General features: G+C 44.9%; 1 protein-coding gene across 1 annotated transcript in view; it reads left to right on the top strand.

Moving 5' to 3' along the window:
* The window catches only part of ECEL1 (endothelin converting enzyme like 1), a 251,803-nt gene that overhangs the window by 212,086 nt on the left and 12,740 nt on the right, over window positions 1-26,977 (top strand). The window contains exons 13-17 of the mRNA XM_069212879.1: window positions 596-663; window positions 6,183-6,307; window positions 14,841-14,906; window positions 21,646-21,741; window positions 24,722-24,798. Of these exons, the coding sequence (XP_069068980.1) occupies window positions 596-663; window positions 6,183-6,307; window positions 14,841-14,906; window positions 21,646-21,741; window positions 24,722-24,798 (432 nt within the window). The remainder of the gene's footprint in view (window positions 1-595; window positions 664-6,182; window positions 6,308-14,840; window positions 14,907-21,645; window positions 21,742-24,721; window positions 24,799-26,977) is intronic.

Genomic DNA, 26,977 nt, shown 5'->3' with positions numbered 1-26,977 from the left:
AAATAACACAGTCTGGAAATACAAAAAAGAGACACATTCGCAGGGGAATGTCAAAAACAAGATTGAAAAATAAAAAACAGAGAGTAAAGAGGAACTACCAAAAATCTAAAGTAGTGATTGACAAGACACATAAAAGAAGACAAAAACATGTTGATGGGAGGTGGGAGTTCATTGCACGTTGAACGCCGGCTTCGCAATCACTTTGTAAAAAATTGATGGGGTTAAAACTTGATTGTATGATTTTACAAAGCCCTCTAAAATTGAAAAATGAAGGAAGCAGCCATAATGTTCTTAAAAAAGCAAAAAATAGTGAAAGCCAAAAAGATAATAGTTTGAGCCAGTTGGAAGTGTTGTGGCTTCCTCCGATCCCTTTCCCTGGAGCACCGGTCAAGAGGGGTGATGCGTCGGCATGATGTGCTTGGGCCCAAGGGGTAACAATAGCCGGTCTTCATCCATGGAATTTGCAGAAAAGTCCACACTGTTTACTGTGAAGCGAAGCATCAGTTTCCCTCCTCATGGGTAGAAGGTGCCATGTTGTGGGAAGGGTGGAGGGATATGTTCAATATTTCAAGCCATTTTACTCTTCTCCCAACAGGTCTCTGAACTATGGGGGCATCGGAACCATCATCGGGCACGAACTGACCCATGGCTATGACGACTGGGGTAAGCTGGAGACTGTAACCCACAGGTACCCTCTTCCATGCCACATGTGCCCAATACTCAATTGTTGAAACTATACGTGAACTCCACAGGCTGGCACCAACTTTAATAAGTGATTTGTGGCCGGAAACATGTTTGGTAACAATTGTTTTCTGAAAGTTGAATTGAAACTTCAGCTCCATTTCCTCAGTTTGGAATGGGGAAATGCTGGCACTGGGGCATCTGGTGGGCAGAGCCAGCATGGTCTGAAATGAGTATACAATGGAGTGTGAAGATAGGAAACCTAGCAGCCAGTGTGAAAGATGACAAACACAGTGACCTGGTGTTCCTGGTATAAGATTCCATTTGACATCCAACATTCATTCCTTCCCCTTGTTTTGAAATAACACACTGGTTCACTTGATTAAAGCACATCACTGCGTGTACTCCGATTTCAAGTACTTTATTCGTGAAATGGCCATCAAAGTGCTTAAAAACATCACTGTGCAGTTGTTAAACCCAACATACGAATTACAATAAATAAGAATATACAGAAGCATTTAAAACCATAACAATTGCCTTTGCGACAATCTTAAGTTTTGTCCTGAAATCCTACATTTAAGAGATTAAAAGGTTTTAAAATGAGCTCAGGTTATTATGTGCTTAAAGAATCCTTATTATGTTACGACACACGTCAGGACACATCGCTCCTCGTAATCCTCCACATAGCCAGCAAGAATCGAGTGACCACAAAGACTACACACTGACTTGTACTGCTTTTTACAATTGGTAAAGCCTCTCTGTAATCTCTGGCCAGTATGTTCCAACAGAGTGCTAAGATCCATCTTTTCCTAATTCTCTGGTAAGTTGGGCAGAAGAATATAACATGTTCTAATGGCTCTTTCGAATTGATACAATACAGGCACTCTCTGACACTTTGCCCAGGTTTGCGCCCACAACTCACCGTGAAGGAAAGGAGTGGAGAGTTCCATACCTGAATTGTAGATAGAGCTTCCTGGCAGTTACAGGTTGTATACCATCCAGGAACATCTCCACTTCAAAACCATCTTTCATCATTAAAAAGTTAGATGTCAAGGATCCTCAACTAGACCGGCTTTGCCCTATGCTCTGCTTATGCTGCCAATAGGCTCTCTTCATTACCTCTTTAGGGGTCAAGCTGGCCTCCTCAGGTATATCCCACATCCCCTCTAGACCAATCCTAGTAAGATTTGTTGTTATGTGCCTAAAACAGGGTATGTTGCCTGCTCCGGATATACGTTGCACCTCAGATAAGCCTGACTGATATACATAGCCCAGAGCCTTCTCCAATACAATATTGACCTTACACAATGTGTGTGTTCCACAGTTTAATATTGATGAATCAGTCTTTTATTCTTTACCAGGGTCAACCAAGCAATTCTAGTATTCTGTGCCACCTGGTTTGAGCTTAGATGAGCTTAGGGCTGCCAAGATACCAACACAGATGCTTGTTGAGAGGGTCTTAATCTACTTTTACTGAATTAAAAGATCAGTTCACTTAGACAATCTCCAGTTTCCTTTGATGTTTTGGCTTCAGCGTTGGCGTGCTGGTAAGGTGAGTGTACGAGAAACATGTAAAGTATAGACACAACTTTTAAAAAAATGGAATTAGAAAAAAATACAATTTACATGGTTATCTGTGCCGCGCCCAGTGAGGGCAGTTGTGTTTCACGTGTGACAGAAGTGTTTCAAGTGTGTGGCACTGTTAACAGTGGGGTCTCCTTCTCTGTTCTCAGAACACCACCATACTTTGCATGTGTTCTGACTTTGCCCAGACACAGTTGTCCCTCTTCTCTGTTCTCAGAACACCACCATACTTCACATGTGTCCTGACTTTGCCTAGTCACAGTTGTCCGACTTCTCTGTTCTCAGAACATTACTATACTTTGCATGTGTTCTGACTTTGCCCAGACAGAGTTATCTGGCTTCTCTGTTCATCAAACACCTTCCGAATGCCTTCCTGTTCTTCATATCATTGTTGTCCATCATTCTGCTTCTTTATTGATTCCATTGAAGAGGCTGCGGGATGGTGGTAGGAAATTACACTTATCAGTACACAATTTGCCGATATGAAGGAGCAGCTCCTCTGTGGTTGCTCTCACGACTTGTACACTATTTTTTATGCAATGTCTACATAATGGTGGTCCTCTTGATGCCGGCCAGTCTTGTTTTGTGCATGGATGGTTTGAGTTATCTCACTGATTTGTTGTGTTTTTGGCATCAAAAAGTGACTGAAAATGGCAATCTGCAAAACTGCACACTGCTAGGAGCAGCCATCAGAGACGGAGGTGCAGTGCTTAATTTAAGCCGGTGGGCTCTGGTTCTCGGCATCTGCACTTAATTGTCAACACTGGCACTTGTAACAGTCTGCCACAAGATGGTGCTGTCTGGCTAATTTAGAGATGATCACAGTAACAGTCAGTTATAAATTCAATATACATTAAAAATGACTAGTACCTGCTACCGAGCCCATTCTTATAGCTGCTGGGGCCTGGAATAGTCTGAATAGACACACTTGTAGGAGTGATGGTTAGTAGCTGTGTTGTTACTATCAGTGGCAGCATGTCAGGGGCAATGTGTGGTGCAAGGTGCACTGGCCTCCTGACGAGAGTCCTGACACATTTCTTTTTCTCTTCAAACTAAGCACTGCAGAGGTGGCCACGTGGGCAGCGTGGATTGCACACCCAATGCTCTGAGCAGTCATCAGAGGGTATTTAGATAGAAAATCAGAAACACAAATATTGTGGGACAGAAGATTGTGTCAGAAATATCGAGAACAAAAATATCATGAAGGTAAGTTTCTATAGGTAAGTAAAGTTTTACTACATATAACGCCACATATATGTACCTTGATGATATATATGCCTTCAAGGTATGTAGATTTGGAGTTAAGAACAGTAAATCTTTACTTACCTATTTGCTATTGCCTTCCAAATATTTTGTTCCTCGATATTTTTGATACAATATTCTGTGCACACAATATTTGCGATTCCGATATTCTGTCAGTGATCCCATCAGAGACAGAGGTGACCATGTGGGCAGCGTGGCTTGCACACCCAATGCTCTAAGCAGCCATCAGAGGCAGGGCTGGTCACGTGGGCCGTGCTGCTTCCGTACCCCAGTCTCAATGTTCTGGTGGAGAGGAGTAGGCTATGGATTGAAGCAAGTGCTGTTGGCCATCTGTGCTCTGATGTTATAGCCTTGTGGTGCCCCAGGCCCTCAGTGATGTTCATCACGCCGGCTTGGCATTTAAAGAGCTCTCTGGCCGCCCGCTGGTCCAGATCCCGCTCTCCAGCCTGCACGGGCAACTAATACTGATGAAGATGACGGCAGGAGAGTAATGTAGGACCTCAGAGGTCTATAGTGATGGGTGAGGCAGTGAACGTGTACATGATTTTATACTTTTTTCTCATAAAAGGATTATTTGTTATGCCAGTTATAGCACAGACTATTCCCTATAGCGGGGTTCAGTGACTCAGGCCCTAGGTCCATTGTGTCCGTGGAGGGCAGGTGCTGCAAGTCAGTTTCCAATTGATGCCTCCATTTTCAAGCGCAGGCGGTATTGATTCGAAGAGCGTTACCCTTACCGATGCCAACTCAGTGACCTTATTTCATTATATCCTAGAAATATGCAGCACTAACTACACTCCAAACATCTTTTACACTTCGTGCATCTCAGTACCTTCATGGGTGTTGGGGAGGGGGAGAGAGAGAGAGAAGAGAGAGAAGAGAGAGAGAGGAGTGTGTGTGTGTGTGTGTGTGGGGGGTGGGGGTAGTATGTGTGTGGGGGGAGTATGTGTGTGGGGGGAGTAGTGTGTAGAATAGTATGTATCTATGCATAGTAGTGGATGAGTGTGTATAATAGTTTTTGTGTGTAGGATGGTGTGTGGGTGATTGTGTAGTTTTGTGTGAGTGTGTGGTTTGAAAGTCATGCCAAGGGGCACAAGGGATACAGCATCGATGACACAACTCACTCTATTCCCTATCAAGGACAACATTTGTTGTCATCATCCACTTCTGCTTAAGCTCATCTCTGCTGCAAGGGGATGTCAGGTTGCCCAGTCTGAACCAGTGACCTTTGGGGAGCAAACTGGTTGTTTAACTATAGCTCGGAATATTGGCTAACACAGGGTTTCCTGAGTGGAAAGAGACACCAGTGTCCCAGTGGGCTTCTCCTTTCTCTTCACAACAGCACCTGTTTTCTATCCCCTATCCAATGAGAAAATATTGTTTTATTGGAATAGAGAGATGTGGTACTGATGGAGAGGGCCAGGATCCTTGCCGCCCTGTCATTTGACTAAGGTGGTAATCTTAATGCCTCTAGGAACAGCCTGGCACTTGCTAATTGGTGGCACCCAGACAGGCAGCCTAACATTTCCTAGATGTAGCATCAGGATGGGTATGAATAATTGGCATTGGTGTAGTGTGATCTGTTATTTGTGTTCCATTTTGTTAATTTCTACAGAATTTCTTTACAGAGCTTCATAGTGCAAGTTTTAAAAATAACCATTGGTTAAATCGAGGATTAAAGTTGGGTTTTATAGATTGTTTATTGTTTTTTTGATAAATTGCTGGAAGCTTTGAGGGCTTGGAGTTGCACAGTTCTTGAGGTGCGACAGGGAAAAAAAAGCTCTGTCACCAAAAGGCACTGCCACAAAGCTTGGGTTCAGTGATCTTAGTACATGGTTGGCCATTGTGCCACTTGAATTCATCTGTCCGTTACTTGAGGCTATTCATGTAACGCATTGTGTAAAACTGGTAAGGCCTCAAACTGTGCTTAATTTGTAGAAGAACTAGTGCAGGGGGCAACAGTTTGCTCAGAAGCCAGCAGTCTGTACTATGAGGATCAGGGGTGCCCAATCCCAAGTCTGCGTAGTCTTGAATATCCACCTCATGACTCTTTCGTCCACCATCAAACACCAACGGACCCTTTACCTCACTCTCACATTTTATTTTTTAACCTGATTTCTCGCTTTGTCACTGTTTTTTTGTCATTCTCTTCCTCACCTGAAGCCACCAATTCACTGCTTAATTTGAACCAGTGGTTTCTGATGCTTTGTAACGATACTTAATACAGAACACCAGCATTAATGGCAGTCCACCAAATGGTGGCGCTGTTTGTCTAATTTAATAAGTTCAAGAACAGTTTTCAATATATATTAAAAATGAATAATGTCTCCCATAGTTATACCTTTGAGTGCTCTGGAATAGTCTAAATTGTCAGACTTGTTGGGGTGCGATGTTAGTATTTTTTTCTACAGATTAAGCACTGACTGGGCTCAAAGCAAACTCTGCTACTGATACATGGCTAGTAAAAGACTTGAGCACTGGGCATATGCACCCTATTCTTGGTAGCCCTGAAATCAACCAAACCACTTTGATTTTTATACTTATTGTAGTCAACCTAGATTCATCTCTGGAGACACCAGATAGATTGAAAGGCCGACCTTCCAGCACATCAAGGCATTAGCACCAGATACATCATGGCCTTTCTCTTGCTGCAGGTGGCCAGTATGATCGCCATGGAAACCTGATGCACTGGTGGACGGAAGACTCATACAGCAAGTTCCTGAAGAAAGCAGAATGCATCGTGAACCTTTACGATAACTTCACCGTCTACACACAGCGGGTAAGGATGGTCCACATTTTACCCATTCCAGTCACAGACCAAATTCAAAGGCATAAGACACACAGGAGAGTGGGAGTGCCCTCATTTGCATGGCGTCACCCAATGCAAATGAGGGAATGACTTTGCCTCTGCCATGCTGGCATGGGCGCGGAGGCACGCATGCCTCTAGAAGATGCATTGAAAGTGCGCCACCTTTATGTGGTTTACTTACAATGCACCTTCTAAATATAGCCCTCTAGAGGGATGCTGGCGGGTGCATTCACTCACTGCACACACCTGCAAGGGGATCTCTAGTCCCTTCTAAAAGGCCGGCCGTGTTGTCGCATGCACAGAGAACCACGGAGCAGCTTTTAAACAGCGGCCCCGTATTCCTTGTAAATCCGCTGCCATGGTGCCAGCGCTTTCTTCCTGATAGGGCGCACTTTCTATGTTTGCACCAGGCGGACCTGCTTTAAGGTGCGCCACGGCACAAACATGGAAAGCGCGCCCTATTTGTAATACGGACTCTGATGGCCAGAGTTCTGTAACCCAACATGACAAAATTTAATAGTGGTAGCCATAGCACACTACCAAAATGAATGCAATTTATTTTGTGGATTTTAAGGAAAGAGATAGAGAGCAGTAGATTTATCCCGAGATATTGTGGTAATCTCGACAGAGCTTCACTGCAGCATGTTTAGATTGTTTTGGTGAATTTGTTTGCACGATTATATGTTTTTTGGATGCGTGTGCCACAGACAGACACCAGCTCTCGTATGCACACAAACACAGAGATGTGTGCTCTCGTACACACAGGTGAACGTGCAGGTGAGCACGTGACCTTCTTTCAGGGATTTTCTGCGTGTCTGGGCCGCCTTAGGCCCAGAGGTCAGGCAGTGGGGATTCTCCTCAGTGCCCAGTCTTGTTTCCAATGGACAGCCAGGATTCCCTTTGTCCCTCTGACACTGCAGTGGTCGATCCATCATTGCCCACTCCAGGAGGTGCTGAATGTCATGGGACCCAGATAGAGCATAGCCCAGTAGTTAGGACCAGTAAAAGGAAAGTGTTTTGTAGAAAGTTTTTCTTTATCTTGTATTAATAAATAAAACCGTGTTGGTTAATCCGATAGTTATAGTTAAATCCGGAAGTTCCTAACAACTGTTAAAGAGTTATGAGAGCAAACATGTCCACTGTTTCTACCCTCAGCTTGACATTCAGGAACTGATTTGTATTGGAGCTAACTGGTGGCCTGTTGAGGAGCGATCATCAATTCTAACAGCTGAAACACAACTCCTGATTAAAGAAGGATGAAGCTGGTTCCTTAAGAAAAAAAAAAAACATAAAAACTTCGAGGCATCACTTTTAAATCTCCCTAGGAAGCAGAGTCCCCATTCTGGATCCCAAGAGGACCTTCGAAGGTGCATCCTTTCGCTTTAGACATCTGTGGTCTGTGGGTGGTCCCCCTGCCAGATGATACAGGACCTTGAGATGTTGTAGGTTGGAGGTCCAGTGCATCGTACCCCAAAACCAAGATGTCCTGTTGTCAGCTGTGGACATCAGCAGAAGAGCAGAGCGGGACCAATATTATGGACAATCTCACCTATTGACGGCATTTCACTCACACTTGTGCAATTGCTTGAATGTCAGAATGTTTTGGTGGTACTGTTATGATGTGTTTTCATTGACAGATTGAGCAGGAAGGGAGGGAACAGTGAATATTATTAAATTATTAAACAATGGCATTTGAATACTACAGATTGTGGGTGTTTGGGGTGCACATCACTTGGTTGGAGGGACAGGAGCAGTAGAATGGAGAGCAAAAAGAGAGGCCTGGGAGAGTGGAGAAAGCTACGAACATGCACACATGGAGGGGGAACAAGAGGGAGATGCCTTAGAGAATAAGGAGAGAGGAGAGAATGAACTGTGTGTGGGGGGGGGGGGCAGGGAGCAGAGGGGCAGGCCTTGCTAAAGCTCTTCCTGTATCGCATTTGATGCAAATAAATTTGACTCTTTCAGTCTGGCCCCATAAATAGAGGATATAAAAGTTATCATAACACAGGCGCCCACATTCTTGCAGTGGCTCTCCTTGATAAAGTCTGTTTTATGGGCCTATTCTTTTTTTATTAGGCTTCCTCCTGCTACTTTTATTGTTATTAAGGGCGGGCAGCAGATTTCATATTCATATATTCAGTTCCTATTTCAGTCCTGGAATATATTTGTCATGCTAAGCAGGCTGGAAGCCAGATAAAAGCCACTGGCCTCATGGAGCACTGGCTGTAAAAAGGTCTTGTGGGGTTGGGATATCTCTGTGCGCTTCCAAGAACAAGGGAGATTATTCATAGACAAGAATAATGCCACAGAGATATCAGAACCTGGTGGCCTGACTATCAGAGATCATCGCCTGACGTTAGGCTAGTGAAGGTGCACAAATTACATTTGTGTGTTTTTTTCAAATTAACTTCATCATAACTATTGTTAGGGCTTGCTGATGAATAGGAGGAACATTCAACAAATGTTTATGCAACACAGGGCAGCACGTAGAGTTGCTGCGTTGCGTGAAAGGGATTGAGCAGAAATGCACACCATTTACAAAGATATGGCACATTTCACCGCTTTACGTGCACAGGCACACACTGTGTAGCAGCCTAGCACCAATGCAGCCACCCTTGCATCATAGTGCATGGGGGTCTGCATTATGGGCACGATTGTGTATGTGCAGGAAGGTACATCTTCCTACGCAAAAACTATGCTTAAAGGCATTTTCCTCTTTCTATGTGTCCTGCAGAGTGCAGCACACGTGAAAAAAGGAATAACGAGGTAAAATAAAGATATTTTTCCTTGTTTCGCCTTGCTTGGGAAGGCATAGCATTTTGAACTATTCCTAAGTTTGCTAGCTTTAGTAAATCTGGGAATGTGCCAACATCCGTGGGTGGATGCACCGGAACGCCCATGTTCCACCCTTGGAATGCCTTCCCAGTTGAAAGATAACGCAGCACAAGCAGCTGCGTTGCGTTACATTTCTGCAGAAAGTCACGTAAGGCTGCACAAATCAAGCTTGCATGCCCTTGTAAATACCACTGAAGCCTTTGTGTTGTCCTTGCACCGCCTTGTATGTCGCTAGGGCAACGCAAAATCTTCATTAATACGAGTCTAGATGTGCCTCAGACATACGATAATATGTGAATCTATAGAACTTTAAGACAGTGTACTTTCTTTTTCCAGTCACTGTACAGTTTTGAAAATATACAGGTATTTGTTTCAAATTAAATATTTATTTATATAAATATAGATTGACAGAAAAGCAAAAATAATAATGATCAACAATGCAAACTAGATTTAAGGCCGGAACGCGCCCCCAAATGTTATTGACTACTCTTGGTCCCAAGGCCCATGCAGACTTTGATCGTAAGCCATCTGGGGCACTTCAGGGGGTGTAAAAAGAACTCCCTTCAGGTTTGTTTTTAGCCAACTATGACTTGAAAAGAGAGTTAGTGCCATGGCATCTCTGTGAGTTCCCACCAGAAGACTTTCTTCCAGGGTCGTGGATGCTGGTTTTGGAGTTTAAAACCCCAAATGCCACTAGGAAGGTGGTCACCACGGAGTCATCTCTGAGACTCCCTCAATTGTTGGTAAAGGGGAATTAGGACAAGGGCATTACTGGAATGTCAAAGATTAGCACAAAATGTAAGGTTATCCAATGTTCAGAAACTTCAGGGACTAGCCGGGTATCATCCCAAGAGGCTTTGCAGTGAAGACGGTTACCCAGAGGCTTCTGTGCGGTGGATGGACACAGGCAAGAGGACCCACAGTCGTCTCGCATGTCCCTCTAGAGGCATCATTGGTGCTTATGTGCTTCATTGGAGGCTCACTTGTTACCAAGTCCCTGGTCTCGCACACTTCAGTGGAAGCTCACTCGTTACCAAGTCACTGGTCTCGCACACTTTAGTGGAATCTCACAGACGTCAGTGGAAGCTCACTCCTTATTGAGTCACTGTGGAAGTTCTCAACTTAGAATTCAGCAGGCCTCAAAGACTTCAGTGGACACTCAATTGTTGGCAAGTGACTGGTCTCACCCGACTCAGTGGAAGCCCTCACTTTGTAATACGACGAGCCTCACACACTTCAATGGAAGCTCAGTTGTTATTACCTCACTGGTCTCAGATACTTTAGAAGAAGTTCTCACTTTATAATAGCGGGCCTCTCTGACTCCAATGGAAGTTGACTTGTTACTAAGGGCCTGATTTAGATATTGGTGACGGATATCCCGCCTGCCGAAATCTAAAATCCCATTGGACAAAATGGGATTTAGATTTCAGTGGACGGCGATGCACATCAGGAGGGAGCAATTCCACATCACACCCAGGTCATAAGGGTATGGAAGGAGGCAAATGCGCTTCTTGGGTGGAGGGGGAGATTAAGGGGGTGATTCCGACCCTGGCGGTAAAAACCGCCAGGGCCGGGGTCCGCGGGAGCACCGCCAACAGGCGGTACAGCCGCGGCCAGAAACGGAAAGTCGGCGGTGTACCGCTGACTTTCCGCTGCCCAGGGGAATCCTCCATGGCGGCGCAGCTTGCTGCGCCGCCATGGGGATTCTGACCCCCATACCGCCATCCTGTTCCTGGCGGTTTCGGCCGCCAGGAACAGGATGGCGGTATGGGGTGTCGTGGGGCCCCTGGGGGCCCCTGCAGTGCCCATGCCAATGGCATGGGCACTGCATGGGCCCCCGTAAGAGAGCCCCACTTTGAATTTCAGTGTCTGCTTAGCAGACACTGAAATTCGCGACGGGTGCTACTGCACCCGTCGCACCCCTTCCACTCCGCCGGCTCCATTCGGAGCCGGCTTCCTCGTGGAAGGGTGTTTCCCGCTGGGCTGGCGGGCGGCCTTTTGGCGGTCGCCCGCCAGCCCAGCGGGAAACCCAGAATGACCGCCGCGGTCTTTTGACCGCGGTACGGTCTTCTGGCGGTTCCCGCTTGGCGGGCGGCTCCCGCCGCCCGCCAAGCTTGGAATGACCCCCTAAGTGAACATACCCTGCTTTGGTATAGTGATATGTTGCTGGAGGTAAGGGCATTACAGGCATTCAAAAAGTGGGAATTGATAGGTATTGAGCACTTGGGGAATGTATGGCGGGGGCAGGCATTCATAGTTTCGAAAAGCTCCGTAGGGAGTTTGCGATGCGAGAGACCAAGAGATTTTGGCACTTCCAGCTGGGCCATGCACTTAGGAGACACATCACGGAAGGAGAACTCCTGCCCGATTCCTCACTGCTGGAAGGCCAGGTGTTTAGAGCCCATACTTGAAAAAGGGGTTTCGGTAACCTATAAGAAATTGCTCAATAACTCGTAGGACCTCTTCAAGGGGTTGAAAGAGAGGTGGGTAGCAGACTTGGGTGCCCTGGACGATGAGGAATGGGGGGGGCACTAAGGGAACACCAGGAGATTGCCATAAGAGCCCGCTTCAGATTGGTGCAACCTAGAATACTACATAGATCATACTATTCACGTGCTCTGTTGCCCAAAAGTGGGAGGGCAGGCTCGCCACTATGTCTGAGGGGATGTGCTGGGGAGGGCACTTTCTTCCACATATTATGGGAATGCCCCCTCGGGTACAGGAGTATTGGTCCCAGCTAACCCGGGTGATGTCCTGGGTGGTGGACTTGGAGATCCCAATGGAGGCAAGGGTGTTACTGTTGTGAGTACAGGGGGAGGACCAGTGGCCAAAATATAGGGGAATCTGGCTGAAACTAGCCATTGACATTGCATAGCGACATATAGCTAAAACTTGGGGCCAGCAGACGGCGCCTAGAGTGATAGACTGAAAAAGGGATCTAGACTGGTGCCAAGGAGTGGAGAAAGTGATTTATAAGGGTAGGGGATGCACAAAAAGTGGGAGGAGGTATGGGGGCATGGATGGTACACAGAGGTTCAGATCTAACTGACACACGAGGAGGGGATTAAGATGAGTTGGGCGGGGGACAGGGTGCGTCAGGAACACTGTGTGGCCGTACAAGTGCCACAGTTGCTGATTGGGAAAGATGATTTATCTCTGTTTAATGTTATTAAAGGGTGACATTGTAAGAAATGCAGTGTAAGGTGCTGTCATGAATCTGTACCCCTTTGGTACAATAAAAAAGAAGTTTGAAAAAAAAAAGATTTTGGTGGACGGGATATCCATCACTGTTGTGACAGAGTAACCCATCCGCCAATATCTAAATCAGGCCGTAAGTCACTGGTTTCAAACTCTGCAGTGGTCAGTCTAACTTTATCATGCAACGAGTGTCACATAGGTTAGAGGAAGCGGATTATTACCATCACATGCCGCACATACGTCAACAAATTCTGTTGTTCTTCCTATTGCTGGCTTCACTCTTGGAGGCTCTCTTGTTGCCACATCATCAATCTTCTGTTCAAAACAAACTCTCGATCACACAGCATCACCCGCATACCCTACGGTGGAAACACTGGCTTGACCACATCACAGATTTAATACTTTTCTTTTTCCGAGATCAGCACCGTTTTCAATAGAAGGTTTCTCTTTACCACTTCACTAGCCTCAGGACTTTCAGTGGAAGCTCTTTTATAAGGACATTATACCCTCATACACCTCAAAGCAAGCTGTCTTGTAACCACATCCCCACCCTCATACACTTCAGTGGAGTCTCTCTCAGAACCAGGTTACCACCCTAACGCAGTTCAATGAACGTTCTCTTCTAAGCACATCCCCACACTCATACACTTCAAAGCAAGTTCTCTTGTAACCACATCGCCACCCTCATACACTTCCATGAAAACTCTTTTAGAAATACATTACCACACAAATTCAATTCAATGCATGTCCTCTTGTAAGCACATGACCACCCTCGTACACTTCAAGTCCAGCTCTTTTCTAACCTCACCCTCATACACTCCAATGGAACTCTCCAAGAGCCTCATTAACACACTAATTCAATTCAATGCATGTCCTCTTGTAAGCACATGACCACCCTCATACACTTCAAGTCCAGCTTTCTTCTAACCTCTCCCTCATACACTCCAATGGAACTCTCCAAGAGCCTCATTAACACACTAATTCAATGCATGTCCTCTTGTACACATATCACCAGCCTCATATACTTCTATACACGCTCTTCTTGCCCCATCAACCACTAATATTTTAATGGAGCCTTCCTCAAGCACGTCGCAGGAGGAATCGTCCTTAATACCACTTCCATGGTTCCGTACACGTGAATGAAAGCTCACTCCAAACTACATTACCCAGCCTCCTCCACTCAACGGAAGCTCTCTTGGGACTACATTTCAAGGCTTGCACACTTACGCAGAAACACTTGCAGTGCCACGTCGCCCATCTCAATGAAGCCTATGGGGCAGATTTACTAATGCGTCAGGCATCACAGCTCAGTATCAAAGTTGCTGTGCTGCATTGGGTGGGAGGGTGTGGAGGACAGCATCATATCTATTAGGTTTTGGCGACGATGCTCTGTTCCCAAGTACTCCTGCACAAGGTGGTGGCCTTGTTCCACGCATCCACCTTTGCCCCATACTGATCCCTACCTTTCCAGCACAAAATGCTATGCTTGGACAAACTTTAAAACTTCTCGATTCGTATATCTGCTGTACAGTGCAGCATACATGCAAAGTGGTTACAGTTTGGAAATAAAAATACATTCCCCCACTTGTGCCTGCCTCAAGGAGAATTTTTTTTTTTCCGCTGCAAAGCCAAGACTAGTAATATTAGTAGATAGCGCTTTGCATGAAAAAACATGGGTTGTAGTATGGGAATTCCCATGTACCACCCATGAGATGAGTCTGTGAGGCATACTAGAACAAAAGGACACAAAGCGCTACTTAGTGTTAATTTGGTCAACTTTAAATGACAAATCAACACTTTGCACCAGGTTGTGTTTGTGTCACTTTTGAGGACTTTGTGCCAGCTCAAAGTTTTGATAATTGTGGCCCAAGTGGGTACTTGCTCGCCACTGGATTCAAGCTAGCCTGGCTGGTGAGGGGTGATACCCCGAAACCAGTCCCAGGATGCTTGTTTCCGGTCCTTGAGGAGCATGGGAACGGTCCCATGAGGGTCCCACGGTCCCTGGAGGGTCAAGACTGATTTCCATATGGCTGGGTCCAAACTGGGGTGGTGTAGCAAGCAAAATGACGATGGATTAAACCTAGATCTGTGACTGGGAGTGAGAGTTTCAACACTCCGTCCATCATTTTATTTTGTGGTTTTCCTAAGTTTGGTACCATATCCTTAATTGTGTATACTTCAATACACTCTAACTGAATCCATGTTCATGATATATTCACTGGCCTCTTGCATTTAAGGAAAGTTTGTTTGTGCTGTATACTTCAATCATTTCTTCCTCCTATTACGGAGCCCCATGCCTCACAAACTATAGTGAAAGCTACCTGGTTCTCATGTTGCTTGCAGGCTCTATCACCCCCACCATAGTTAGAAATGTGTCTACTGAATTCTTTACCTCAGTCTTTTTTTCACTTTCATTTGTGTGAGAAGAACTGTTAAAAGTTCTGTCATTTTGTTTCCTCTACTTCTTCAGGTGAACGGAAGACTCACTCTGGGGGAGAATATAGCGGACATGGGAGGCCTCAAACTGGCTTATTTTGTACGTATCACTCTACTCACACCTTCCATCAGTCATTGTGGTCTCATAACTGAGTTATAATTGTTTACTTGTCTGTTAATGGTTTTGACTGCAATGCAAGTTTGCCTGTATTTACACTGAAGTGCTTTTCCATGGGCAATAAATTGATAATTATGATATAGCTGAGATACACTATGGTCACTAAAATCAATTTAATAATAAAAAAAATAATGGTCTGATAAAATAGGATGGTGCCTCCCATCCACTGCTATAAATATAGAAACAGAAGAAATACTACAAAGGCTAAACCCTTGCCAGCTGCAAGCAAACATCACGAGACAACCTGGGTTCATGACTGGTAGGAGTAAATTATAAATACCTTCTGCACAACAACTCAAACATAAAATGAGGCATAATATTGGATGCATTTTCTGAGCGTGGGGCAGAGTAACCGTAACTTTAACTGCAGATCTCAGAGTTAGATACATAATACCCTGGTCCATTGTGGGATACCAGGTTGTAGTGCTTGAGTAATTTATCGAAAGGATTGTTTTAAGGTTTTTGATAAATATTTAATTTTACTAACTCAGGTTGTATTAGAGCTTATTTTTAAGTACTGTATGATTTATGAGCATTGTAATAGAAATGTTCATAAGACTCATTTTTATTGTGGATAATTAATTTGATTGTTTTGTAAATCACTGTAAGCTAAATAATAAGAATTTTGAATTGGTACATTTAATGCTAGGCAAATGGCTCCATTCAGGCACTGTATGATGCAAATTGCACTCCGGGATGCAACAAGAGACTGCACCCATTTTTTTTGCAGCTCAGAGCACTTTATTATTGCAGAAGTGACTTTAGAAGTGTGTACGACCATATCTTTAATAAGGACCGTGTAGCGCTACTTGTGTGCCAGAGGATTTCAAGGCGCTGTACCATCAATTGCGTAATGAAATGGCCGCGTGGAAATGAGGGAAGGCTTTGCCTTTTCACTCGCACCTTAATGTAGACTTTGGACAACAGGCTGTCTGCAGGTGCACTAACTGTGCGCCCCAGAGAAGCCAGGTCTACTAAGTACACACCCCACTCAAGGATACCTCTTGGAAGGGTCTGTGGTGGGTGCTAGAGCCCACCAAGGAATCACCCTTCAGGTGGATGTAGTCGCTGACTGCACTCACCTACAGGGGGATCCCTACAGCCCCCCCCCCCCCCCTTTAAAAGTGAAGCCTGCTCACCAAAAGCACTGAAAACCCGACAGGAGGCCAGTGTTTAAATTGAGCCGGTGTTTGCCTTTAGGGGGCACCAGGACTTATTTAGCTGCATTAGGCATTTACAGAGAGCAAGAGATGGAACTTGGTTAAAAAAAAGTGGGCAGACAGAGGAAGAGAAAGACATGAAAACCGTCACAAGGGGACAAAGCAGGAACCCACAGAAGTGAAATAAAAGCGAGTGAAGCCTGTTAGCAAATTAAAGATGAATGAGGTGGATTTAGGAATGCTCAGTCCTGGAATTCCATGCGTGCACACTCAGTTGCACCGGCCGCGTGTCACAGTAGAGCTTTAGGCATCGCCACTATTTCATTTACAAATTAAGCCCTGCAGGAGCCTTCAAACAGCCGCTCTGGCTTTCACTAGTGCGCGTTCCCAGTGTAGGCACGATTCCCACCTGCACTTTTAACAATTGATTTGCTGAGAACAGGCCCATTGTCCTGGCCTGCACCAGTGCTCCAAGTTGAGGATGCACGGGGCGCAGGGAGAGAGTGTGCACTCTGTGTGCAGTGGCAGCCGCCGCAGATCTCAAGTGGAGGGGTGGGTGGAGGCAAGGTGGGAGGCGGGAGAAATAAATAATATATATATTTTTTTTTAAACGTACCTTTGCTGCTGCTGCCGCCTCTCTCCTCTTCCCTCAATGGTGTTTGTGTCCCAGCAGACCCTGGGACACCAGCACAGACTCCCGAAGCAATCCTGGTGCTCCTCTCATGCTATACCTAGCATGAGAGCAGTATCAGTATTGGCCTGAACTGCTTGGTCTGCTGCTCAGACAGTAAATGGGAGTCTGTGCAGTTTCTTTAACCTGGCTGTGCAAAACAGTCGGATTGGAGAAACCTAAGTGCGCATGTCAGTTTGCCCGGCCTAAGACAGCCGACCACACTAACATGCACGCTTAGGTGCACCCCACTGCCCCTCTGCCCCGTCCCATGGCTCAGCCTCGCCCTACCCTGCACCTGCTGGCCAAGCCAGCAGCTGAAAAATAAAATCTATTTTTCAGCTGCTGGCTCAGCCAGTGGGGCGACGCTCCTTCACCATTGCAAAGGAGCCGCCCCTGCCTGTGTGTAATGCAACGACCAAGGAGGTTTTAATGCATCATTTGTGAATGGAGGATGCTGGGGTGTGCGCTGATTGCATTTTGTACCTTGTTGGAGATTAAAGCATATGTGTAATGGCCTGTACCAAAGAGTTAAGCTCAGGTGCAAACCAATATGTGCTTCTGTTTGCTGAACGAAATCTGTTCTAGTAGAAGGCAATTTTGCCAGACTGAAAATGAAAAATGACATCACTAGTTGCTACCAATTTAAATCATTTTAGCGTATGATTCAAGTACTTCGAAAGACCATGTTAAGTGGCAGTATTCAGGCCAACTCACAGGATTTATGCCTGCTTTTTCAAACTGGTAAATACTTGTTTTTACCTTTGTGGGCCTGAAACTCCTCCACTTCAATTCAAGTTAATGGGGAAATACATTCCATCTATTTGTTTTGTAAATCCACCCCTAACAAGTTTCCAGCTTAAGAATTTGACCCATTATTCCCTACAGAACTGATGCAGCCTCTCTGATTTGCCAGTGATATGCATGAATGAGGCCATTAGACCCTTCTTCAGGGATCCTGCTTTGCATTTACTTTCTGCTTAAAATCCCCCTCCTTGAGCTCTCAAAGATAAAGCTTTTCAGGACCCCCCAATTTTACAACAGACTCTATTATTATCTGTAGATTAGCCCATAGCTTCCAAGTTACCCAGGTCCATGTGTGATGTGCTGGTCCAGTCCTGTTTTATATTGGACTGAAGAAGACTACAAGTCCCAGAATTCAAAGAAAAAAAACCAGGACTGAAGCCTCACATCACTCATGGAGATAGGAAACTTGGCAGGGCTATTAACCCCAATTCTAACAGTTCACAATTTGCTCATTTCCAAATTGGTTTTCCTAAAAAAAAATGTGAATAGTGAGTCAAAACCAGTTTCCATAGTTCAAAATTATTTGAAGTACAGAGTTCAATGCCATCACATAAACAATCATCAGCAGGCAATTGGACGCTGGTAAAAGTGGTCCAGGATCAAATAGAAAGTCACGGCTGCAGCAACAATGTATCACGATTGCCTAGCAAGAACGCTGTCAACCATGAGGCAATTTATACCCGGCGGTCTCAGATGGCCGTCATCGTTCTGTGATACATGCAAGAGTTCGGCCTGCTGAGAATCATCGTTCACATCTAGTCCACTGCTGTGCACCGCGTCCTCCATGTGCAACACTTTAGTCCACACAGCACCAGCTCTCAGCAATGACTGCTGATCTTCCCTTGACTGCAAGACCCTCAACGTTAGGGTGGCTAGATATTCAGAATAAAAACAAGCATTTGCAATGCAATGGGTCTCGCATTTGCTGGACTTAAAGCTATTAGCGTTGTAAACTCCTAACCCGACTTTTCTTGGCACATAAATTGCAAATTAAAAGTGAAACAGTTTCACAAAGCACCACTCCGTGAGCGTGAAGGAGGCACACAAAAGGAAAAAGAAGTTTGCTCACAGTCAAACTTATCGACAAAAGTGCAATTAGCCATGTAACAGCATCGATGTCCAAGGCGGTAACCGAACCGCCCCACGGAGAGGCAAACGTACCAATGATAACAAAGGATTTTTGAAGGGCAAGCCCATGAACGAGCAATAGTTATGGGCATGCGATGGGCGTGGTTAAAGGCCCAAATAGATAACAATACGACGGAAAAGCAGCACTTGCGTCCTTGCTATGCTCGACCTAAAAACAGGACGGCTGTAGACATAGAAAAAGGACTGTTTTGGTTAGGCCTGGATCACCGTCATAATAGGACTACACTAAAAATATGTAAGGTCACACAGATAAATAGATAGATAGATACATGGATGGATGGATGGATAGATAGATGTCCTCTCCCCCAATTAAATCCTGCTGTGCTCTCTGAGAAAGGTGAGGCAGCACACCAGGTGGCTTCTTAAACAGCCCAAGATCCTCCTCTGGGAGGAAACCTGGGCCTACTACCCACACTGCCATAATGTGTGGCTCACCCGACCCTTTAAAAAACAAGGACATTTTTTTGTTCTCGTCGGGACCTTGGGGTAGTTCTTGAAAAAAACAGAACTGTCCGGGCAAATCCAGGATGTCTGGTCACCCTACTCAACGTGTACAGGGCATTAGCAGCACCCCACCCTTGCTCCTAAACAACACAGAATAAGAATGTTTTATTTTTTTATCCAACTTTTCCGAGCCACACACACATTTTTTGTAGGAAGGTGGCAGAAAGACTTTGAGGCTCTCAGAATAGAAGTCAAGGAAACATGACTTGTTGTGTCCTGATTTCTTTCAAGATGCAACACACTGGGGCACCGGTGCCTTGGGTAAATGATGAGGCATGAGGCATGTGTGGATACCTGCAGATGCAGTGCACAGTCCCCTGACGGGGCTGTGGCATCTAAGCCTTTATTGTCTCAGGCCAGTTTAGAAAATGTCTTCTGTGCGAATGACTGGTCCGATGATGCAAGTTCTCAAGGAAACATGGTTCAAGCCCATCAGGTACAGTGCCTGGTTGAAGTCTAGATTCTGTTCATTGCATGGAGAAAGGCTTGGGCCACTGGAATTATGCGGCAGAGCTGGCCCAAATTATGTGCAGTTTACTTAATTATGTGGCAAGAAGAGGCAAATTATGCAGCAGGTTTTGCGACAATATTACCTCGTTATTCTGTCACTTTTACACGTGTTAGGAATAAGCAACAGAAAGATGGCCAGTCAACCTTTGCAAAGGGCCTTCCGCTGCACAGCAACACATATTGCCACATTTTTTGTAACTTTTGATCGGTGTAAACTAGAAACATATATTTTTTTAAATCTGCAGATTATGCAGCAGAGGATGGATTATGTGGCAAATGCAGCATATCCATCATTATGCGGAAAACGTTACGCCTACATATTCACAGAATTCCAGGGGCCCTGGCTTTAACCCACACTTTCAATTATATATAGCATTTATTGCATTTTTTACTGGCTTTCAGTAGTGTCATGCCAGGCCTTCTTATAACTGCTTGAACCCAGGATTAGGGTTTTATATATTTTATATAACCAAAAACGGGGATAGGGAGAATATCTACTTACTAAATTATTGGGGATATGCGAACAGAGGGTCGGTTCATGGCCTGGGATCTCTTCTTGCCAAATATACAATGACGGTCCACGGAATGCATAATCCCATGGAGCATCATCCCCATTGAAGAATGGCACCCACCCATCTAGTTTGTTAGGTGCCTTGCTCCTTAGTAAGTAGATATTTTTCCTTACACTTTGACATTACGTTTTGTAACAACGTGAAAGAGTAGGAGACTTCTGTTTCGTTGGTCCTAACGAAACGCCATTAGATCCTTAGGGACTGGTTAGGCGTGAAACATGTTGACCTAGGGTTTTGATTGAGGGTAATTCCCTGGTCACCCACCTCTTTTCTTCTTTGGTTGAGTGCTGGAACATTATTTCCACTTCACTCCTATTTTTCTTTTTTAACCTTTGAACCTTGACCCCATCTACCCAATAAAGTTTAGGCTGTTTGAGAGTCTGGAGTAAATTTTATTCTTTAGCTCCTCTCAGGACGTAGGTTTAGATTATTTCCCACGCCTAGATTATCATGTCAAGCGTCACTGTTTAAGATCTCCGGCAAAAAGCCCCCTAGAGGGGCCCGTCAGATATTGCCACGCCAGTCTGACGAGGAGCAGGTCCTATGATGAAGCATGACATCCACTGGATGTGTGAGGGCTCTCGCTTCTATTGTGGTATGTGCCTAGTGTAGTTTTGTTTGATATATTTTAGCCACAGAAAGCAGCACGCCTGAGGGCCCTTTCCTGGCCTAGAGATATATGACATTGCGCGAGCAGGAATAGCAAAAGCAGGGAAGTCATTTGAGTTTAAAGAGTCAATGGGTGATGGTCAGAAGTGAATATTCTGGATAGTGTATGTTTGATGGGTAATTTGTAGTTTTGCATCACCTCTTTCCCTAGATTTGTGGAAAAGTGGTCTCTTGAGTGAATTTTCTGTTTCAGTTTTAAAGATAATGCTCGCCACTACGCTGTAGGTGAATTGCAGACTTTTATTCCAACAGAAACCTGAAATGCAAACAAAGGAAGACTGCCCCATATAGGAACTAGGAAACACCTACATTCACTTTCTGCTGCCAGGGACCACATTTTTTAAAAGTCCTAGTTGGTCACTTGTTGCACCTGCGCCATGTCATCTTTAATGTTAGACAGATAGCTCAGTGGGTAAACCATCTACTGCTGAGGTCTTGGAGTAATTTACAAGTCCTAATTCTGGAGGGCACAGGCACGCTCTTTCACTCTTCTAAATTAAATTGTAAAAAGGCGTACCATTGTGTAAAAAAATAGTATTAGATGTAATTTACAGTGCTTCGAGGCTGAAATTCTTTGTAAGCGCTACGCGCATTTAACATGCCTATTATTACTTTGCCAGGCCTACCAGAAGTGGGTGACGGAGCATGGTCCCGAGCGCCCCCTGCCGCGGCTGAAATATACTCACGAGCAGCTCTTTTTCATCGCCTTCGCCCAGGTAACCCCAACCTTTTTATGATGTGTCTCGCACCCCGTCTCTAGTACGCATCTTTTGATTGGCCGACCATTTCCTTTCAGTGGATGAAGCAGGTCGAAGTTTGGTGCCTTTTATTGTGCTGATGAGTGAAAGAAAGCGGACCTTCCCATTCTGTGAGATGTCCTACCAGCGCACTACACCGACGCACTAAGTAGTGAATACATTATGCAGATTAGGTTATCACCCATACACCCCGGGGCACCACCTACATCGCCATAGACTAGACTTGACTGGAGCTGGAGGACTTTATTTGAAAAATGACAGCCCACTCAGCTCTATAAGCAGCCCTATAGCCTGCAACCCACCAGGACAATGCCTGGGAAGTGAGATGGTCAGCTGACCCTGCCCATGCCAGCCTACTCTAATATTCAGTGGGACAGGTCCATGCCAACTAATTCCACTACATGGGTCATTCATGCACAACTTCAGCGTCTGTGGCTGGTAGACCTGGTTTCAGGAATGTCCCTAGGGCATGACCTTGAGTTAAAAACACATTTTAGGTCATGCCCCTTACCTCGTGGGCAAAGGTCTGGTTGAATCTTCCATGCCAGGCATGTTCTTCCTGTCAGCAGATGTCACACACTATTTCATCAGGCCTGGTTGAGCCTTCTATACCAGTTTAGCCCTCCGTGTCAGGAGATGTGTGAGAAAATGGGTTATTAGTTGAGGAAGGGTGAAACCCTACTTAAGCAGCAAACGCAATCCTTTTCAGGATGGGGCAAAAGCAAACCCCAAATTAACCTGTGCTCACCCCTCTGGGAGCTCGGCACAGAGCAGTCAGGCTTAACTCGGAGGCAATGTGTACATTATTTGTGCAACACTTCACACAGTCATATAGTGAAACCACAATACAAGAAAAATACCATGGAGCAAAATTTTATAAATAAATCAAGACCAAAGTGACAAAAATCCAATCAGTAGAATCTGAGAGATGTAATTTTAAAGATTTAAGTGAAAAGAGCACCCAAAAGCATAAAGCACCACTTACGTTTATCTGGTCGTGCAAGACCGGAGACAGTCACAAATTCAAGCCAACCGCGATGAAGCAGGGGACAGATACAGAGTCCGGGTTAGTCACGCTGAAAATGTACCTTATCAGTCCAATGCAAAGAGTCCCGTTCACGGTAGAATGTACTGGGAGGAGCAGAAAAGCAGCGCGGATCGTCATCATTGTAGCGAGAAGAGCAGGCCAGTCGTTGCAGCCGGTGATCACTGTAGCATGAAGATCCTGTTGCCCTTGTGCACAGTCAGGCATCAGTCCAGCAAGACATTAATCCAGCACAGCAGCCGTCCAGCAGAGTGGCTGTTCTTTCAGCGGCACAGCAGTTCTCCTTCCTGGCATTGTCTCCACAGGTCCAGAAGTGTACTGAAGAGTTAATGTCGGAGGACCAATATTTATACCAGGTGCCTCCTTCGAAGTTTGAGAAGCTTCTAGAGGTATCCCTTTGAAAAGCACACAGCTCCCTCTTCCCCGGCTCTGGCCCGAACTAACTACACAGGGATATGCAGCCCTTTCTGGAAGCAGGACACAGCCTGTTCAAGTGTAAGCAGGCCTGTGCCCAGCTCCACCCTCCCATCCTGCCAGTGGTGGCCCATCCAGGCACACCTAAGCTCTCTATTGTGTGTCATATTCTAGGAGGAATACATAAAGCCCAACTGCAAGCTATAGGCGCTAAATGGCTAAGGCAGGAAAACGCCAATTTTCTAAAAGTGGCGTTTTCAAAATGGTGACCAAAAACCCGACGTAGAGGATTTTTCATTACAATTCCCAATACACCGAACATGAACTGTTTTTGTTCCCAGTTGGAAGTTACAGCTTATTAAATGTCATAAGGTAACTCCAATTTTATTCTATGGAAGCGGTAGGGCTTGCAGTGTTGAAGGTGAATTTAAAGGGTTTCACCACCAGGACGTGTAAAACTTGAAAGTACAGGTCCAACTTTTTAAATACACTGCACCCTGCCCTTTCACCTGTCCATAGCCTACCCAAGGGGTGAGGTATGTGTATTAAAAAGGAAAGTTTATTTTGCCAGCTCGACATGGCAGTTTATAACTAAACACAAAGACTGCAAAGGCAGGTCTGACATATGTTTGAGGGCTACATAAGTGGGGGGCACAATCAGTGCTGCAGGCCCATTGGTAGAATTTAATTGATAGGCCCTGGGCACAGGTAGTGCCACTCTACTAGGTACTTACAGTTAAATTAAACATGCTAATTGGGTATAACTCAGTTCTACCAGGATTTAAAGAGAAAGCACAATTATTATAGCACTGGTTAGCAGTGGTAAAGTGTGCAGAGTCCCGCAGCTAGCAAAAACGATGTCAGCAAAACAGGAGGGTTGAAGGCTAAACATTTGGGGGAAACACCACGCCAAGGATGCCAGGTCTACCAGACGGGAAATTAAAGGCCGAAATAGAGAGAAAGAGGAAACACTTGAGAGTGTGAGGGAGAAAAAGAGAGATGGGATGGCAGAAAATTAGAAGGAGGAGGGGCGACCAGTGAAAATCGTAAGACCGAGGAACAAAGAACTAGAGCACTTGAGAGCACGAGGGAGGAAAAGGAAATGAGAGGCGTGAGTGGAAAGGGAAGGAGAACAAGAGAAATAATTATTTGTTGGATTTTTTTGTGACTGGATGAATACGAGACTGAGATATGGATATTGGTTGGAATGCAGATTCTTAGGGAATACATTTGATGTGTATGTGGTGTCTAGACTGTGTGAAGGTTGGGAATTAAATATGATAAAAGGATCTAAAGATTCAATCTGAGGTTATGCTCGGTCTCAATCTAAGGTGATATACCGGATTAATCTTATATATATATAACTGCCCACCTAAAATATTTTTAGATTGCCTCATCTGGTTCCTGATTAATCGATAAATTGAATGACGTGTGTTTCAAGTATCCCTTTCACCTAAAGTTGTTCTTCTTTCTGTCTAGAACTGGTGCATCAAGAGAAGGTCGCAATCCATCTACTTGCAAGTCCTGACAGACAAGCATGCGCCCGAGCACTACAGGTAGAAAACCTCCCATAATATTAAATCAGTGCTTTGGCAGTCATTCAGAACCATTCAGAAGTCCATTATCTCACACCATCTATTTTCATGAACGCCTCAAAGAACAAAACAGTCAAGCGCACTACAAGTGCATCATTCCAAATGGCCCCAGGCAACACTTACAGAATGTCTAGCACCTTACTGACTGTACTTTACCTTAATGTGTCAAGAAGTAAGAAAATGATGGAAGGAAGTCTTGAAGGATAACTTTGGATTTGAAGGCTAGTACACAGTGAAAAACTAAGAGCAGAACTAAATACTAGAGGGGAAGGGGGATGGGAGAGAAAGAGTAGAGATAGTCAGTACTTCATGGTCTCACCTGAAGAAAGTCTCTTGGACTTCAAAGCATTCGTATTGTTTTTTTTTTTCTCCGGTGAGAATTCTCAGGCTAGCAAGAATGCACAAGGTATAAGTAGGACACATTCATATTTAGTTTCATTAATGAACGTCAGTAAATTGAGTATGATTTGACACTACAAGGGGCACTGCTTACAAAGCTTCAAAATGGCGTGCCGCTGAGAAACTAAACTCGGACCAGTGGAAGCTACTGCAGCAGTTCACAAAATTCAGGTCAAAAGCAGTCCTGGTACCAAGGCGTAATGGAAATTAAGTACAAGTGAAATGAGGAAACCAAAGCGTAATCTGTAATCATGTAAAAGACTGACAGTAGGCCGGGAAACTGAGGGAACTGATCATGGAAGAACATGATAGTGGAGAGGGAGGGAACTTTGGTAGTCAAACTGCTACATCTAGTGCTAATGCCAATGCAATGCGGAAAGTTGTCAGACACTTTCCTAAGGAAAGCTAACCTCTTAAGTAGTACCACTGCCAAGAGAAGCTCAGAAGTCCCACCCTTTAATCTTTTCAAGCCAAGTGGTCTTGGCTCGGAAGCCGCCAGAGGCCAGTTTGCCACAGTCTAATATAAACATGTGTAACAGTTGTCCTTGGCTTTTGTCCAATGCAGACCAAGATATCCATACACGATGCATATTCCTGGATTCCAGGATTACACAGACCTGCATTTTCGGTCCTGATTTCCATTTCGGCGGCCGGGTTACTCAGCCACAACGGTGATGGATAGCCCATCCGCCAAAATATAAATCCCATTGTATCCTATGTTATTTAGATTTCGGCAGATGGGCTCTCCGTCCCTGTTGTGCCGGAGCAACCCGCCAGCTGAAATCTAATTCAGGCCCGTACTCTATCATGCCTGAGTAATTATCCATCATTAAGACTAGAGCTAGCATTTGTTTTTTATTTTTTAAATGAGAAATCCTACAAGTGATGGGTTTGTCCAGACATGGGTCCCATGCTCACTGTGCCATTGAGCTCAAGCTACATCTCACTGACGAGGCCAAAAGGCAAGAACCAGCCTAGGGTTTGTTATTTTTCAGTCCTGGCAGGTTGGGCTACACTGTTCCTGTTGTAACAGAACTAAGTTTGATTTGCACATGTTTGTCTTGGCTTCTGATTTCCAGAAGAACAGACAGTGGACAAAAGGAAGTGGACTGGAATTTGGCGCTAGTTACCAAAGGCTAAGATGAGTACAGTCATTCCACCCACCACTTTTTGTCCTTGCCCTAGACCTGCGGTTTGTGAGAAACAAACTTGCTGACCTGTCACTCTTAGAGATGCTTTCAACACTATAAAACAGGATCTCAGTGCTTCCATTCTTGGAGTATCTCTGAGCGCCCGAGGGCAGTAATGCAGCACAGCATTCAACTACTGTATGCCAGTCCTACAGCACCCAAACAACCTCTGGCCTCTTAAGTATGGTATTCTCTGGACCACTGATTGCTCTCTTATGACCAGTGCCACTGGGATTATGCGATTGTGCGGCCACAGCGATATGTACATATTTATAGATTTGTCGCAATTGCCACATAATCCATCATCTCTGGCATAATCTGCAGATTTTAACAAAAAGTTTTTTATTTCTTGCTTAAACGGTTCAAAAGTTACTAAAAATGCAACATCACTACATGTCATGCAGCGGAAGGCCCTATTCAAATCTGAATGTGTCACCTTTCTTTTGATTACTCCTATATTTGGGTGTTAAACTGGTACTAATGAGGTGCAACCTTTGCCCAGAAAGTGTAACCAAGTTTAAAAATGACGAAATAATGAAGTAATACTATTA

The sequence above is a fragment of the Pleurodeles waltl genome, chromosome 11 (genome assembly GCF_031143425.1).
Source record: "Pleurodeles waltl isolate 20211129_DDA chromosome 11, aPleWal1.hap1.20221129, whole genome shotgun sequence".
In the NCBI taxonomy this organism is placed as follows: domain Eukaryota; kingdom Metazoa; phylum Chordata; class Amphibia; order Caudata; family Salamandridae; genus Pleurodeles; species Pleurodeles waltl.
Note: the sequence above shows the minus strand (reverse complement) of the source record. Positions and strands in the feature narration are given on the sequence as shown.